This window comes from Bison bison, unplaced genomic scaffold (genome assembly GCF_000754665.1).
Source record: "Bison bison bison isolate TAMUID 2011002044 unplaced genomic scaffold, Bison_UMD1.0 scf7180017864180, whole genome shotgun sequence".
NCBI lineage: Eukaryota > Metazoa > Chordata > Mammalia > Artiodactyla > Bovidae > Bison > Bison bison.
The window spans coordinates 3,012,570-3,026,835 of record NW_011494752.1 but is presented as its reverse complement, the minus strand read 5'-3'; the positions used below and the strand labels follow the sequence as shown (position 1 = coordinate 3,026,835).

The 14,266-nt window shown below is 41.5% G+C and overlaps 1 protein-coding gene across 9 annotated transcripts in view; it reads right to left on the bottom strand.

Annotated features, from left to right (window-relative positions):
- GSDMB (gasdermin B) overlaps nucleotides 1–14,266 on the bottom strand; it is a 26,065-nt gene that overhangs the window by 3,409 nt on the left and 8,390 nt on the right. For 6 of the 9 annotated variants that reach the window (XM_010842635.1, XM_010842640.1, XM_010842644.1 and 3 more), the window contains 6 exons: nucleotides 13,554–13,638; nucleotides 12,995–13,033; nucleotides 11,989–12,015; nucleotides 10,992–11,152; nucleotides 10,751–10,889; nucleotides 10,309–10,379 (listed from right to left, as the gene is read on the bottom strand). In XM_010842635.1, coding sequence (XP_010840937.1) covers nucleotides 10,309–10,379; nucleotides 10,751–10,889; nucleotides 10,992–11,152; nucleotides 11,989–12,015; nucleotides 12,995–13,033; nucleotides 13,554–13,638 — 522 coding nt within the window. Of the gene's footprint in view, nucleotides 1–9,183; nucleotides 9,868–10,308; nucleotides 10,380–10,750; nucleotides 10,890–10,991; nucleotides 11,153–11,988; nucleotides 12,016–12,994; nucleotides 13,034–13,553; nucleotides 13,639–14,266 lie in introns of those variants that run through there. The other 3 variants (XM_010842641.1, XM_010842642.1, XM_010842643.1) reach the window with 1 other exon arrangement.

The window sequence follows — 14,266 nt, the reverse complement described above, 5'->3', positions numbered from 1 at the left end:
TGCCATGATCTTCATTTTCTGAATGTTGAGCTTTAAGCCAACTTTTTCACTCTTCACTTTCACTTTCATCAAGAGACTTTTTAGCTCCTCTTCACTTTCTGCCATAAGGGTGGTGTCATCTGCATATCTAAGGTTATTGATATTTCTCCCGACAATCTTGATTCCAGCTTGTGCTTCTTCCAACCCAGCGTTTCTCATGATGTACTCTGCCATTATATAAATATACCACAGTGTTTTTATCCATTCTATTGTTGGGGAACACTAAAGTTGTTTCTGTTTTGACTGTTACAACATCCTACTAAGTAAAATTCTTTATATACCATGTGATGCATATGTTCACAAGTTTTTCTAGAGTTTATACCTAGCAGTCAAATTTTGGGATTATAGGGTACGTCAGTGTTCCATTTGTAATGATGAACTGCTATTCAAAGAGTTTGTACTAATTTATCTTCCCAATGGTAGTATATGGAAGTTCTCATTGTTTCAGGTACTTACCAACATTTGGTATTGTGAGACCTTTAATCCTTTTCCAGACTGGTAATTGAGTAATAGTATCTCCTGGAGGTTTTAAGTTTTCTGATTACTAATCAGGTTAATCATCATTTCATGTTTGTTAGCCATTAGGATTCTTTTTCCAAATATTCTTTAGAACACTTTTGACTCTCTTTGTATTGAGTCGTCTTTTTTATTGATTGGTACAAGCTCCTTATACTGGATCTTATTATTTTGTAAGTTACATGTTTTAAATATCTTCTCCATGCTATAGTTTGTCTTTTCACCTCTTTATGATATCTTTTGATAAACAAATGTTTTTGTTTTGTTTGGGGTTTTTATTTATTTATTTATGTATTTTTGGCTGTGCTGCACAGCTCAACTTGTGGGATCTTAATTCCTTGACCAGGGATTGAATCTGCGCCACTGGCAGTCAAAGTGCAGAGTCCTAACCATTGGACTGCCAGGGAATGCCCTTGAACAAGTGTTTTTAATATTAATATAGACTTGCCTTAGATCTAAACTCTATTTAGATCTATTTATCTAAATTCACATTTAGATCTAAATTCTAACTGGAATTAATTTTATATATGATGTGTGCTAGGCATCATTTATAATTTTTTATCTATGTGGTTACTCAATTGTACTGACACCACTTACTGAAAAATCTAGCCGTTCCCCAGTGCTCTGCAATGATACCTCTCTCATATAGCACGTGTCCGTTTATGCATGAGAATGTCTGAGATGTCTCTTCTATTTTTCTATTTGTCTCTCCCTGCTCTAATGCTTGGAGAAGGCGATGGCACCCCACTCCAGTACTCTTGCCTGGAAAATCCCATGGACGGAGGAGCCTGGTAGGCTGCAGTCCATGGGGTCTCAAAGAGTTGGACATGACTGAGCAACTTCACTTTCACTTTTCACTTTCATGCATTGGAGAAGGAAATGGCAACCCACTCCAGTGTTCTTGCCTGGAGAATCCCAGGGACGGGGGAGCCTGTTGGGCTGCTGTCTATGGGGTTGCACAGAGTTGGACATGACTGAAGCGACTTAGCAGCAGCAGCAGCAGCTCTAATGCTACACCAAAATATTACAATTTTTATCTGGTAGAGCAAGTTTTTCCATCTTGTTCTTCAAGAGTATCATGGCTATTTGTGCCTCTTTGCACTTCCATATAAGTGGAAGTGGATAACTTATTAAGTTATATGCACAGAAATGTTGGGATTTTTGTTGAGATCGCATTGAATCCATAAATTATTTGGGAAGATTTCACATTTTTGCAATATAGTGGCTTCTAACTCTTCAACATAGTATTCCATCTTTAAGTCTCCTAGGTCTCTCAATAAGAGTTTATAACTTAATGTGTCTTTCAGGCTTTTTGTTAGATATATTCCTAGGTATTTCACATTTTTGGTGCTACTATAATTGGTATTTTTAAATTTCATGTCTTTTGTTGCTGATATATATAAAAATACAATTGGTTTATATATGTTTTAGCAAATTACTAAATTATCTTACTCCTTTTAATAATCTCTAGATTCTTTTTGGGGAGAAGGCAAAGGCACCCCACTCCAGTACTGTTGCCCGGAAAATCCCATGGATGGAGGAGACTGGTAGGCTGCAGTCTATGGGGTCGCACAGAGTTGGACACGACTGAAGCGACTTAGCAGCAGCAGCAGCCACAGACTCTTTTGGACTTACTATATACAAATTAGATCATCTGCAAGTAATACAATTTTCTTTTTAAAACAGTAACCTTACATATTTTGTTTCTCTTTTGGCTTCCTATACTTGCTAGACCATCTATGTAGTGTCAAATCGATAAAGGCAGTGGCAGTAGGCATCCTTGTCTTGCTTCTGATTGAGAGAGAAAACTTACAACATTTCACTCCATTAAATAAGATATTTACTGTAGGTGTTTTATAATATGTGTATCAGATTAAAGACATCTCTTTTATTCTTGTTTTTCTAGTAGGAATTTTTAATGCACTTTTTTCCTCCAAAACAACTTTTAAAAAATTTTATTCAAGTATAGTTGACTTAGTGTTGTATTAGTTTCTGGTATACAGCAAAGTGATTCAGTGATATATATATATATATATATATATATTATACACACATATGTACATCATTTTTCATACGCTTTCCTATTATGGTTTATCACAGGATATTGAATATATTGAATTGAATATATTGAAATCAATATATTGAATATATTGATATTGAATATAGTTCCCTATGCTATATAGTAGGACCGCTCATCCATTCTCTATATAACAGTTTGCATCTGCTAATCCCAAACTCCCAACCCATCCCTCTCCTATCCCTTCCTCCGCCTTGGCAGCCACCAGCCCGTCCTCTGTGTCCATGAATGTTTCGTAGATAGTTCACTTGTGTCATATTTCAGAGTCCACTATGAGGGATAGTAAATGGTGGTAAAGCAAACAGCCCTGTATTGAAGTCTAGTTGGTATGCAGTATTGTATTAGTTTCAGATATACAGGAAAGTGGTTCAGTTATATACATTCCAGAAATACATATCTACTCTTTACAGGTTCTTTCCCACTATAGGCTATTACAAAACACTGACTATAGTTCCCTGTGCTATACAGTAGGTCCTTGTTGTTTATTTGTTTTATATACAGTAGTATGTAGCTACTCCTAATCCCAAACTCCTGATTTATCCTCCCCCACTCTTTCCTCCTTTGGTAACTATAAATTTATTTCCTATGTGTGTGAGTGTATTGTAAATTATTTCATTTGTATCATTTTTTTAGAATCCACATGTAAGTGGTAGTATATGATATTTGTCTTTGTCTGACTTCACTTTGTATGATAATCTCCAGGTGCATTTTAGGCATTTTTATCAAGAATGAAAATTGAATTTTATCAAGTGCTTTTTCTGTATCTATTGAGGTGGTCATGTCATCTTTATTCCTAAACTTTTAATGTGATGAATTACATAAATTGATTTCTTACTGTTAAGCTAAACTTGAAGTCCTAGACAAACCTAACTCAGTCTTAATGTAGTCTTATTTTTTTTATTTCTTGATTTGGTTTGCTATTCATTTTCTATTTTTGCATCTAAGTTTATGTGTGAGACTGGCCTGCATTTTTCTTTCTCTTGTTGTTGTTAGATTTTGCTAGCATTGTAAACAATTTGGAAAGTGTTGCCTCTCTTTTAATTATCTGGAAGAGTGTGTATAATGTTGGAATTCTTTATTCTTGAATACTTCATTGAATTTACTGGAGAAACCATCTGGACTTAGAATTTTTTGTGAGAAGATACTTTACTGTTGACATAATGTCCTTTGTAGTTATAGGATTTTTCATATTTTCTATTTCTTCTTGGGTTAGTTTTAGCAGTTATACCTTTCTAGGATAGTTCTTATTTAATCTAAAATCTTAAATTTATTGGCACAATGTTGTTCTAATATCCTTTTATCTGTTTAATGCCTGTAGCATCTATAGTGGGCTTCCCTGGTGGCTCAGATGGTAAAGAATCTGCTGCAATGCAGGAGACCCAGGTTCAATCCCTGGGTTGGGAAGATCCCCTGGAGAAGGGAACGGCAACTCACTTCAGTATTCTTGCCTGGAGAATTCCATGGGCAGAGGAGCCTGTTGGACAGGGATGGGGTCGCAAAGAGTCAGACATGATTGAGCAACTGACACACACATAGCATCTATAGTACTGTCTCCTTTTCATTTTTGAAATTGATTATAGGTGCTCTTTCTCCCTTTTTCTTTCTATCACTCTTCTCAGAGGTTTGTCTATTTTATTACTGATTTCAAAGATCCAATATCTGTCTTTATTGAACCTCTTTATTATTTATTTACTACTTTATATTTGGTGTGCCCTTTATTTTCTTTCCTTCCATTTATTTGGATTTATTTTGCTAATATATTTTTTTTAGCTCCTTGACATAGATACTTAACTCTTTTTTTCTTTTAAGCTTTTATTCTTTCACACAAACAATTAAGGTTATACATACATATTCTGTCCTCTAAAATATCACCTTTAGCTAATCTTACAAGTTTGGGGGTTTTTTTAGCTGCCCTGGGTCTTTACTGCTGCACTTGGGCTTTCTCTAGTTGTGGTGCTTGGGCTTCTCATTGTCGTGACTTCTCTTGTTGCAGGGCACAGGCTGTCGGGCACATGGACTGCAACAGTTGTGGCCTGCAAGCTCAGTGGTTGCGGTTTGAGGGCTCTAGAGCGCCAGCTTAATAGTTGTGGCGCACAGGCTTAGTTGCCCCAGAGCATGTAGGATCTTAGTTCCTGGACTGGGGATCCAGTTGATGTCCCTTGTACTTGTGGGGGGACTCTCAACCCCTGGGCCACCAGGGAAGTCACCTTACAAGTTTGATATGTATACTTTTATTGCTAAAAGTTTTATTCTTCAGTTATTGTTGGGTATAGCTTCCTAAATATGTCCATCAGATCAAGTTTGTTAATTATGTTGTTCAAATCATCTGTATTACTGACATTTTAGCTGCTTATTCTATAAATTACTAAGAGGAGTGTTAAAATCTTCACAGTAGTTTTGTACTTGACTATTTTGTTGTCTGTCAATGTTTGTTTTCTATATTTTGAGATTATACTATGTACATAGCAATTCAAAATTGTTGTATCTTCTTGGTAAATTGAAATTTTTATCATTGTGAAGTGGCCTTCTTTGACACTAATAATGCTTAATGCCTCAAGTTTATTTTGCCTAATATTAATGTAACTATACCAGTTTCTTCTTGGCTAGTATTTACAAAGCTAATGTTTTCCCACCACTTTATTTTCAATATTATATATCTGTATGTTATTTAGATGTCTTACAAACTGTAAGTAGATAAATTTATCCATTCTGACAATATTACATTGTCGCTGCATCATTTAGCCCTGTATACATGTAATTTCTAATACATTTGGATTTCATTCCACCATTTTCTTTTGGGTTTTTTGTTTCACCTGTTTAAGGTTTCATTTTCTCTTGTTTCATGTATTCTTTTTGTTGATAATCTTTTTATCACTCTGCTTTTTTCCCTCCACTCATCTGTTCCCTAGTCTTTTGATGGTTACCTTAAAAATTATAGAATACATACAATATCATCAAAGTCTAAAAGTAAACAATATCTTTTCTCTTTTCCCAAATAAGATAAAACCCTTTAGAACAGTTTAAATTTACTATATTATTTTATTACTATTATCCTGTATTTAACATTAAAAGATGCTATTAATGGTTTTATTATTTCTGTATATAATTACTGCTCATTTAGATGTAACCATATATTTACCAGGATAATAAATAACCTAGCTTGCCACTACCAGAAACAAGATTGGCATCACCATTCTTGAGTGTTTTTCACCTATTCCACATCGAGAAGTTTTTATTATTTCATCTAGTCTCAGTCTCTTTCTGCCTTTCTTGTGCTTCTCCTTAGCTCCATTCTCTCCTTTCAATGTTCCTCTCCTCCATCTTAGGAGCAAAATCAATAAATTCCTCAATTTGTTACCTGCAAGGTAGTTTTCCCTCTTCTCCAAGACATGTTGACATCCAATTCTATCTATCCTAAGGTGGCTAAACTTGCATTTTTCCAAAATGGTTTCCTTCCCAACAAGGTCTCTAGCTCAGATTGGAGAGATGTTGAAACTGTCAGAAGTGGATACTGCTTGAGCTAAGAGTTCAGAAGAATGAGTAAGAGTTAGTGGAATCTCTCACATCCCTCCAAGCTCAAATAATGACTGTTCTAACTGTCCGCATTTCAAAACCATCCCCTTCCCCAGTTTCAGCTTCTGGAGCAGGAAATTCCTTACAGACTTAGCAATTAATGTATTGAGTTTCATTCTGGAATCAGAAATGTGAGATGAAAAGGAGAGAAATCAGCAGATCAAATATGGACCTCAGATTTCTGGGTTAGTTTAATCTCCCTTAGGCAAGTAGTCCCTTGCTTGCACTCTAAGAGGACGGAAAAAAAAATCTTAATGACAACTGGTTGAGACAGCCTCATGAAATTCTGAATGTGTCTCCCAAACTTCCCCCAACTCAAAGGCACTTTTGAAAAGGGCCCTAGTAAAGTGGCTCAGCTGGTAAAGAACCCACCTGCGATGCAGGAAACCCGGGTTGATTCCTGGGTTGGGAAGATCCCCTGGAGAAGGGATAGGCTACCCACTCCAATATTCTTGGGTTTCCTTGGTGGCTTAGCTGTTAAAGACCTGGGTTCAATCCCTGGGTTGGGAAGATCCCCTGGAGAAGGAAAGAGCTACCAACTCCAGTATTCTGGCCTGGAGAACTCCATGGACTGTATAGTCCATGAGGTCGCAAAGAGTCGGACACGACTGAGTGACTTTCACTTTTCACTTTTTCAGTAAAGAAAAGTAAAATTTAAAGTAAAGCCTGTTCTCCAGAAGCTTTCACATCAGTGGAACAGACATATGTGTTAATAATTTCAGTATGGTATAATGAGGCCTTAGTAGAAATGTATTCAACATGCTCTGGGTCAATCAGAGGAAGAAGTAACCAAAATCTTTGGGAAACTGGGATAAATACTGAAAAAGAGATATTTAAGCCTTAGCTTAAGAAGTGGATATGGTAGGGGAAGGTAATCCAGGCAGAGGAAGAATGCAACCTGTATTAAAAAAATCACAGCATTGTAAAAGTGCATGTCATATTCAAATTGAAGACCAATAGTTTGGCATGGCTAGAATCAGCATTTAAGGAAAAGGGAAAAAGACTGTCAGAGGTAAGATGGGACCACCCTGTTACCTTTTATTAAACACTCTCATAGTACCCTGTATTTTTTATAACACTTTCCTACTTTGAACTTCTTGTTCAGTGTCTGTTTTTTCACAACATTCATCCTTAATCCTGGGTAATCAATAGATACTACCCATGGCTCAGATGATAAACAATCTGCCTGTAATGCAGGAGACGTGGGTTGGATCCCTGGGTCAGGAAGATCTCTTGGAGAAGGGAATGGCAACTCACTCCAGTTTTCTTGCCTGGAGAATTCCATGGACAGAGGAGCCTGGCAGACTACATATAGTCCATGGGGTCTTAAAGAGTCAGACACAACTGAGCAACTAACACTTTCACTTTCTTTCAAAATTAATAAATCAAGAATAAATACAAGAATGTCATTTTTAGTTGTAATAAACACTAAAATTATTAACATGGCTATCACAAGGAAGTGAGACCAGGTGATAGGGTTAAGGGGTTTGAGAGCAAACTTTTACTTCATTTGTTTATATTCCTCTGAACTGCTCAAATCTGTTCTCGTGTGTTTTCATTATATTTTTTAAGTTTTTATTGAGATAATAATTCACAGTAAAGTGTGCAGATCTTGTGTTTAGCTTAATAAATGTTTACACATGTAAACGTGGTTACACATCCATGTAGCCACTATCCAGATCAAGATATAAAATATGTCCAGTGCTCCAGAAGAGCTTGTCAGTACTGCCCCTTCCCAGACATACTGCACCCCCCAAGGCCACCACTGTGGTGACTTCTTCCACCACCGTGTAGTTTGGGTTGTTTTCACCGCATTTACATGGAGCTATATAATATGTACTTTTTCAAGCCTTTCTTATTGATGTGTAATACACTTCCATTAACATATCCTGATCTTAAATGTTGGCTCAGTGAATCTGGATATATTTCCAGCACTCCAGAAGATTCCCTCATGCCCCTTCCCAGGCAATAACGTCCCCACTAAGATAATCACTATTTTGACTTCTACCACCATTGTTTTGTCTGTTCTTGAGCATCATATAAATGGAATCATACAGTCTCACAGAGGGCACCACCCGGATTTTCTTTAGGAGAACCTGTTGTAGGAAGCAGCTTGATGAAGGACCTCTAACCCACCCTACTATAGATCTGCCTCCTGAGCCTCTCCTGAGCAGCTTTCTGCCGAAAGCTGAGCATGGGGTCCCAGCGCCTGGCCCTCCTGCCTGATGGGGAGCCCTCTGGCAGACTGCTTTTGCTCTGGTTGGCTTGGCAGAGACCCTCAGACTGTGCTGTCATCTGAGACTCTTCCTACTCAGTCTCTCCCTCCTCCTCTCCTTTCACAGGTTTTAGATCATGTGATCTGAAGTTTTGCCGTATCTATTCCCGTTCCCTCCCCCTTTATTCTTCATGAGCTTTTCCCCTAATAAGTCTCTTGCATATCTGCTTCCATTTTGGCACCTACTTCTCAGAGGACCCAAACACAAATGTGCATTTTTGTGCTGACTTCATTTGCTCAGCATTCTGTTTGTGAGAGCCATCCATGTTGTTACATGTAGCAGTAATTTGTTCTCTTCTATTGCATGAGTATAGCCCAATATATGTATCCATCCTAATGGCACTGGGCATTTGAATAGTTTGCAGCTTAGTGCCCTTATTTTGATGTTTTTATACATGCAAGTATTTTGGTGAACACGGGCACTCATTTCTCTTGGGTATATGCCAAGGAAGTGGAGCTGCTGAGTCATAGGCATATGTTTAGCTTTAGTAGATATTGTTAAAGTTTTCCAAATTAGTGGACCAAGCTACACTCCAATAGCACTTATAAGAATTCCTGTTGCATATAATATTTTTACAAATGTAAATGTAAAAATAAATAGTTCAAAAGATAGATTCAAACCAGATGTATGCCATCTCATCCTAGTTTGTTTAAGTTACCATTTTTAAAACTGCCCAACAGAAAAAAATGTTCACATACCCTAAAATGTGCATAGTGGTTATATTAAAGAGAGAAGGGAGATCACAGGGTACATTTACCTTTGACTTTGAGCAATATCTGAAATGCTTTACAAGCACATATTTCTTTTAATTATTGTCTTGAAAAATATTAACTAGAACTAAAAGGCTTATGATGAAAACCAGCAGGCTCCTCCTGTACTCCTCCACACTCCTCAGTCGCAAGGCTCCTAGCTTACCACTCCTTTAATCGCTTCCAAAGATGTGTTGAAATCCCTTATCAGCTGCCTAATTCTCTTTATTCCTTGTGGGTTTCTATCATTTCCATCACTTTATTGTCATTTAGTGAAATTTGAAGAGAGAGAGAGGTAATTAATATGATTAGTCTCCCACTTTTAATCAGAAGTTCATGCCTACAATCTAGCTGATTTTTGGACAGTATCGTAGTGAATGGGATGTATCAAAGAATAGCAGCTCGTTTTAAAGACATCATTCTGGTGATTGAGATTAGCGATGATGAGGACGGACTGGGGAGGAGAGCACTCAGAGGCTGGTGGGGAGAATGCTCAGGAAGACACAGAGGTGGGCTTCTCACTAAGCTGCAACAGGATGGAGACAACAACATACAGGGCACAGAGAGTCCATGCCTCAGGATCACAGCTCACATCTAGGGGCCCCTCACACCCGTTCTCCTCCAGGATGGACTCCACCTGAAAGGAAACCCACCAGACTATAAAAGCTGAGAACAAGGAAATATACCAAAAATGGCAACTATGTGGCCATACCCCTTAGTCCTGAGTCCATAGCAGAGGCTGTAATCCACCATGGCATACTTTCCTACAGAGCCTGGGGAGCCTCATACTCCCAAATGGTAAGAGACACTGCTGATGCATCAACATGGGGCCAATTGCCCTCCTGGATCTAGTAGCTTCCCACCCCCTCTCTTGCCCACAGGCAAACAACAGAGCCTAAAGACCCCATCCTGAATTGTCCTGAAAACTACATGTCCAGGGAATTGCCACAAACCAGCTGCATAGACGTGAGCTGGCAGTGGACTATGAAGTAGGAGGGGACTGGTCATTGAGGTTTCTGGGTCCCTTGAGAGCATGCGCAGTCACTTCCACTAGGACCTGGGCGCTCAGCTGTCTTACCTCATCCTTCACAGGGCGCAGTTCCCCCTTATCTAGGACCTCAGCAACAAACTGCCGGTACTCAGACAGCTCTGGAGACAAGAGAGGGGGTGGTCAGCAGAGAGGCAGGGCACACAGTGGGACAGGGCTTCGCTGTCTGATCAGACCCAGGACAAGCATCACAGGAGGTTCCAGAGAACCCCAGCGTGGCTAGACGGGGGTAATTCCCACTGGGTTTCTGCTTTCCTTTTAGCCTGCAGGAGGTCGGAGACTGCACCATGGGGAAAGAGGAAGCAGTCCCTCCATCCCTGGCCTGCGGAAGATGGCTGGTTTGTGAAGTGTGAAGTCTGTGCCCCCAAAAATGTAAAAGGCAGTGATACCCACTTCCTCCCAAGAGTTGACCCCACAGGTCCCTCTGCTCAGCATGTCCTCCACGCCAGCTTATATCCAAGCCCCTCCTCACCCATCAGGGCATCCAGGACATCCCAAATGGTTTCTGCGCGTGCCTCTATCAAGACCCCAGCAGCGTTGAAAAGACTGCTTATGAGAGAATTCGCTGGGCTGTTCATCTGTAGCTCCCCGGAGCACTGGACCTCAGACACCTAGGACCAGGAGATGGGAGAGAGGAGCCCAGTCCCATCAGAGTAGATGTCTCCCCACTCGTCCCTCCCTCTCTCTGCCCTCTTCTTCCTTGGGCCTCTTACTCTTTGCTCTAGATCCTGCAGCTCTTCTTCACTGCTGAGGCACTTAGTGAAGCAGTTTAGCGCCTCTTTTTGCTCCTCCGGAGTGAGATCCTGGAGGACTCGCACCATGTCCTGAACCCTCTCTTTTATGCTTCGGAAATTCTCCAAATTCAAGGACTTCCCTGTAGAGGCAGAAATTAAGAACCCAATCCCTCGAGCCTAGAAAGCTCCATTACCAAGGCCCCCCAGACCCCATTCTTGATCTATCTTTCTTCTGGAGACCACCTCTCTGTAACTTCCCTTCTTCTAGTCTTTTTCTGTTAACATGAAGCAGATAGACACCCACCATCACTGCCTTCTGCTGACCCCACTTCCACCTCCCAGCTCACCTTCAGTCTAGTACCAACCCCCGGTTCTTCTCCACCACCAGGAAATCAAAGCTTATGTAGTTCTTGCCATTCAAAGTGCAAGCTTTGGACCACCATAGGAGTAATGAGGATTTAGAGGAAGTTAGAACAGTGGTTCTCAGTCTTGACTGTGCATAAGAATCCCCTGCAGAGTAATTAAAACTCCCAGTGCCCAGACCAGGCCCCACCCCCAGATCAGCTAAATCAGAATTTCCAGAGGTGGAACTCAGTTATCACTACTTTCAACATTTCCCTCAGGTGACATCTGTGTACCAGTGAGAATCAGTGTTCAGAGGAGACAGATGCAACCTCTAAAGTGGAAACCTACTTTTGGCACTGCCCTTCCCTTCTCCAGGGCATGGCAACCCACGTCAGTATTCTTGCCTAGAGAATCCCATGGACAGAAGAGACTGGCAGGCTACAGTCACACAGAGTCGGACATGACTAAAGCGACTGAACACGCACTACCCTTCTCCTCCCAACATTCTTGCTTCACACACACGCACACACACACACTCAGCTGTCCCACTTGAGCTGCATTCCTTGGGGCCAGAGGGCTCAAAGGTGAGGAGTGCAGCTACCCTGAACATAGCTGGCCTCCCCATCCTTACCCAACCAAGATGAACCGCCATCTTTCTCTGCAAAGAGAGGAAGAATAATCTCAGTGAGTCCTCAGGTCACCTCCACCCCAGCCCACCCCATGGACATTCTTGTCCCACTGGTGGGGGTTCTCAGTTCTAGACTCTGAGCCCTCACTGCCTATGCTGGGGAGCCTGCGTCCTCATCATGGTGTATAAATGACAAAGTACTATATTTACAGACCCCTTCCTACACTCAGAGATAGGCAGCCATAGGCATATGCCTAAGATGATTGAAGGAGAAAGGGAAGTCCAGAGAGAAGCACCATGCCCTTAGCCACTCAGAAAATGTGGGTGACGGCAGGAACTGGACTCTTCTGTGATGGAGAATCTCACTTGAGCTAGTAAGACCTTGCCAGAACTGAACGTGCAGCTTCTACAACTTTCGGTAATTTCTCTTGAGTGTTCTACTCCACCTAGACCTCGCTCCACTCCTTCACAAGGGATCTTAGGCAGTACAACCCTTATGGGATTCAGGGAAAGACTGAAAGGCCAGAGGAAGCCACACACAGAATCATACAGGTCTCCTGGTCTAGTCCTAGTTCATTTTAAGGTTAGTACAACCATGAGTCTGGGGGCTGTAGGCCTAGTGAGCGGGAGAGCCAGGACAAGACCCTGAGACTGTCTGACTCCTAGTCCAGTGCTCATGGTGCTGTGTGAGAACGGGCCAGGCAATTCAACTGTGCTCTGTAAGCCAATAGGCCTTCAGTAAGGACTGTGAACCCAGGATCCAGCCCACTGACCTACACAGAGCAGGTCAGAGTTGGCGGAACCTGGAAACCCTAGGCCAGCATGCAATCCAACCTACTTCTCCAACAGGCAGATTTTCCTCCTGCCCTCACCGTGGCTCAAACTTGAGTGCATCCTGTTACATTCTCAGCACTGATGACTCTATAATTCCAGGTCATTTGCTATCCTCTTTTTAAACCCAGTATCCTTGCCCATTCTAGAATGATGAACAGGAGGCCCAGTCACTCACCTTCTGGAAAGGATCTGGTTTTGTCCAAGAAACAAATATCTAAACCAGTTTTTAGATAGAAAGAGAGATCAGTTGTTAGAAAGCCCAGTTCTAAGTTCCTCTCTCTAATATCTCCCCAGTCTTCCCACCCCACCCAACAGGAAAAATAAATTCTGGGAGAGAGACAGGAGCTAACACCTCTAGGGAAGAATTGGGTTTCCCAGGTGGCTCAGCAGTAAAGAATCTGCTTGCCAATGCCAGAGACACAGGTTCGATCCCTGTTGGGAAGATCCCTGGAGAAGGAAATGGCAAACCACTCCAGTATTCCTGCCGGGGAAATCCCATGGACAGAGGAGCCTGGCAGGCTACAATCCATGGGGTTGTAAAAAAAGCTGGACATGACTTAGTGATTAAGCAACAACACCTTCCATCCTTCTTCCCAGTCCCTGAAACTTCCTCCCACCATCCAGGCCACCAGGACCCCTATAGACTGACACAAACCCCAGTTGAACTGACCCCCACCTTCTTCATGTGTTCAGCTCCCCTACCCCAACCCCCAACCCTACCAGGCCTAGCTTACCCATCCTCTCCGCGCTGGGGAAGACAAGCTGCTTTACCCGATAGGCCAGGACCTTCTCAGGGGTGATGGTCACTTCCTTTTGGTGCTAGGAAAAAGGAGCAATGTAGATTGACCCCTCAGTTCCTGACAGACTTACCGTGCCTGATCTCCCAAACAATCCCAGGAGGTAGACATTATTACCCTCAATTTACAGATGAGAGAACCGAGGCTCTGAGAGGGTCAGCAGATGAGCCCATTTCACAATAGCAGAGTTGATATTTGAATCCATGTCTGACTTCATTTCCATTTCACTCAACAAATATTTATGGGGAAATCCCTGGCTGTCCAGTGGCTAGGACCCAACACTTTCACTGCCAGGGGCCTGGGATCGATCCTTGCTTGGGGCACTAAATTTCCACAAGCCACATGGTGTGGCCAAAAAAAAAATTTATGGAGGACAAAACATGCCTGTTTTGTTCCAGGCATCATGGCTCCTGTTGTCCTGCCTCCTAAAATGGGAGGAAGACAAGGAACAAGCAAGAAATACCGGTGTAATTATGAGCCATGGGAAGCGCTATGAAGCAAATGAAAACAGAGCATTGCCAGAGTGTCAAAGGGGAGACTGTGTGATGCTATATACTCTCCTGGGGCAAGAAGAGAAGTTGTAAGAAGGCCAAGGAGCAGGCAAGACTGCTCAGAAAAATCTAGAGGAAGAGATGAGGAGCCTGGTATCT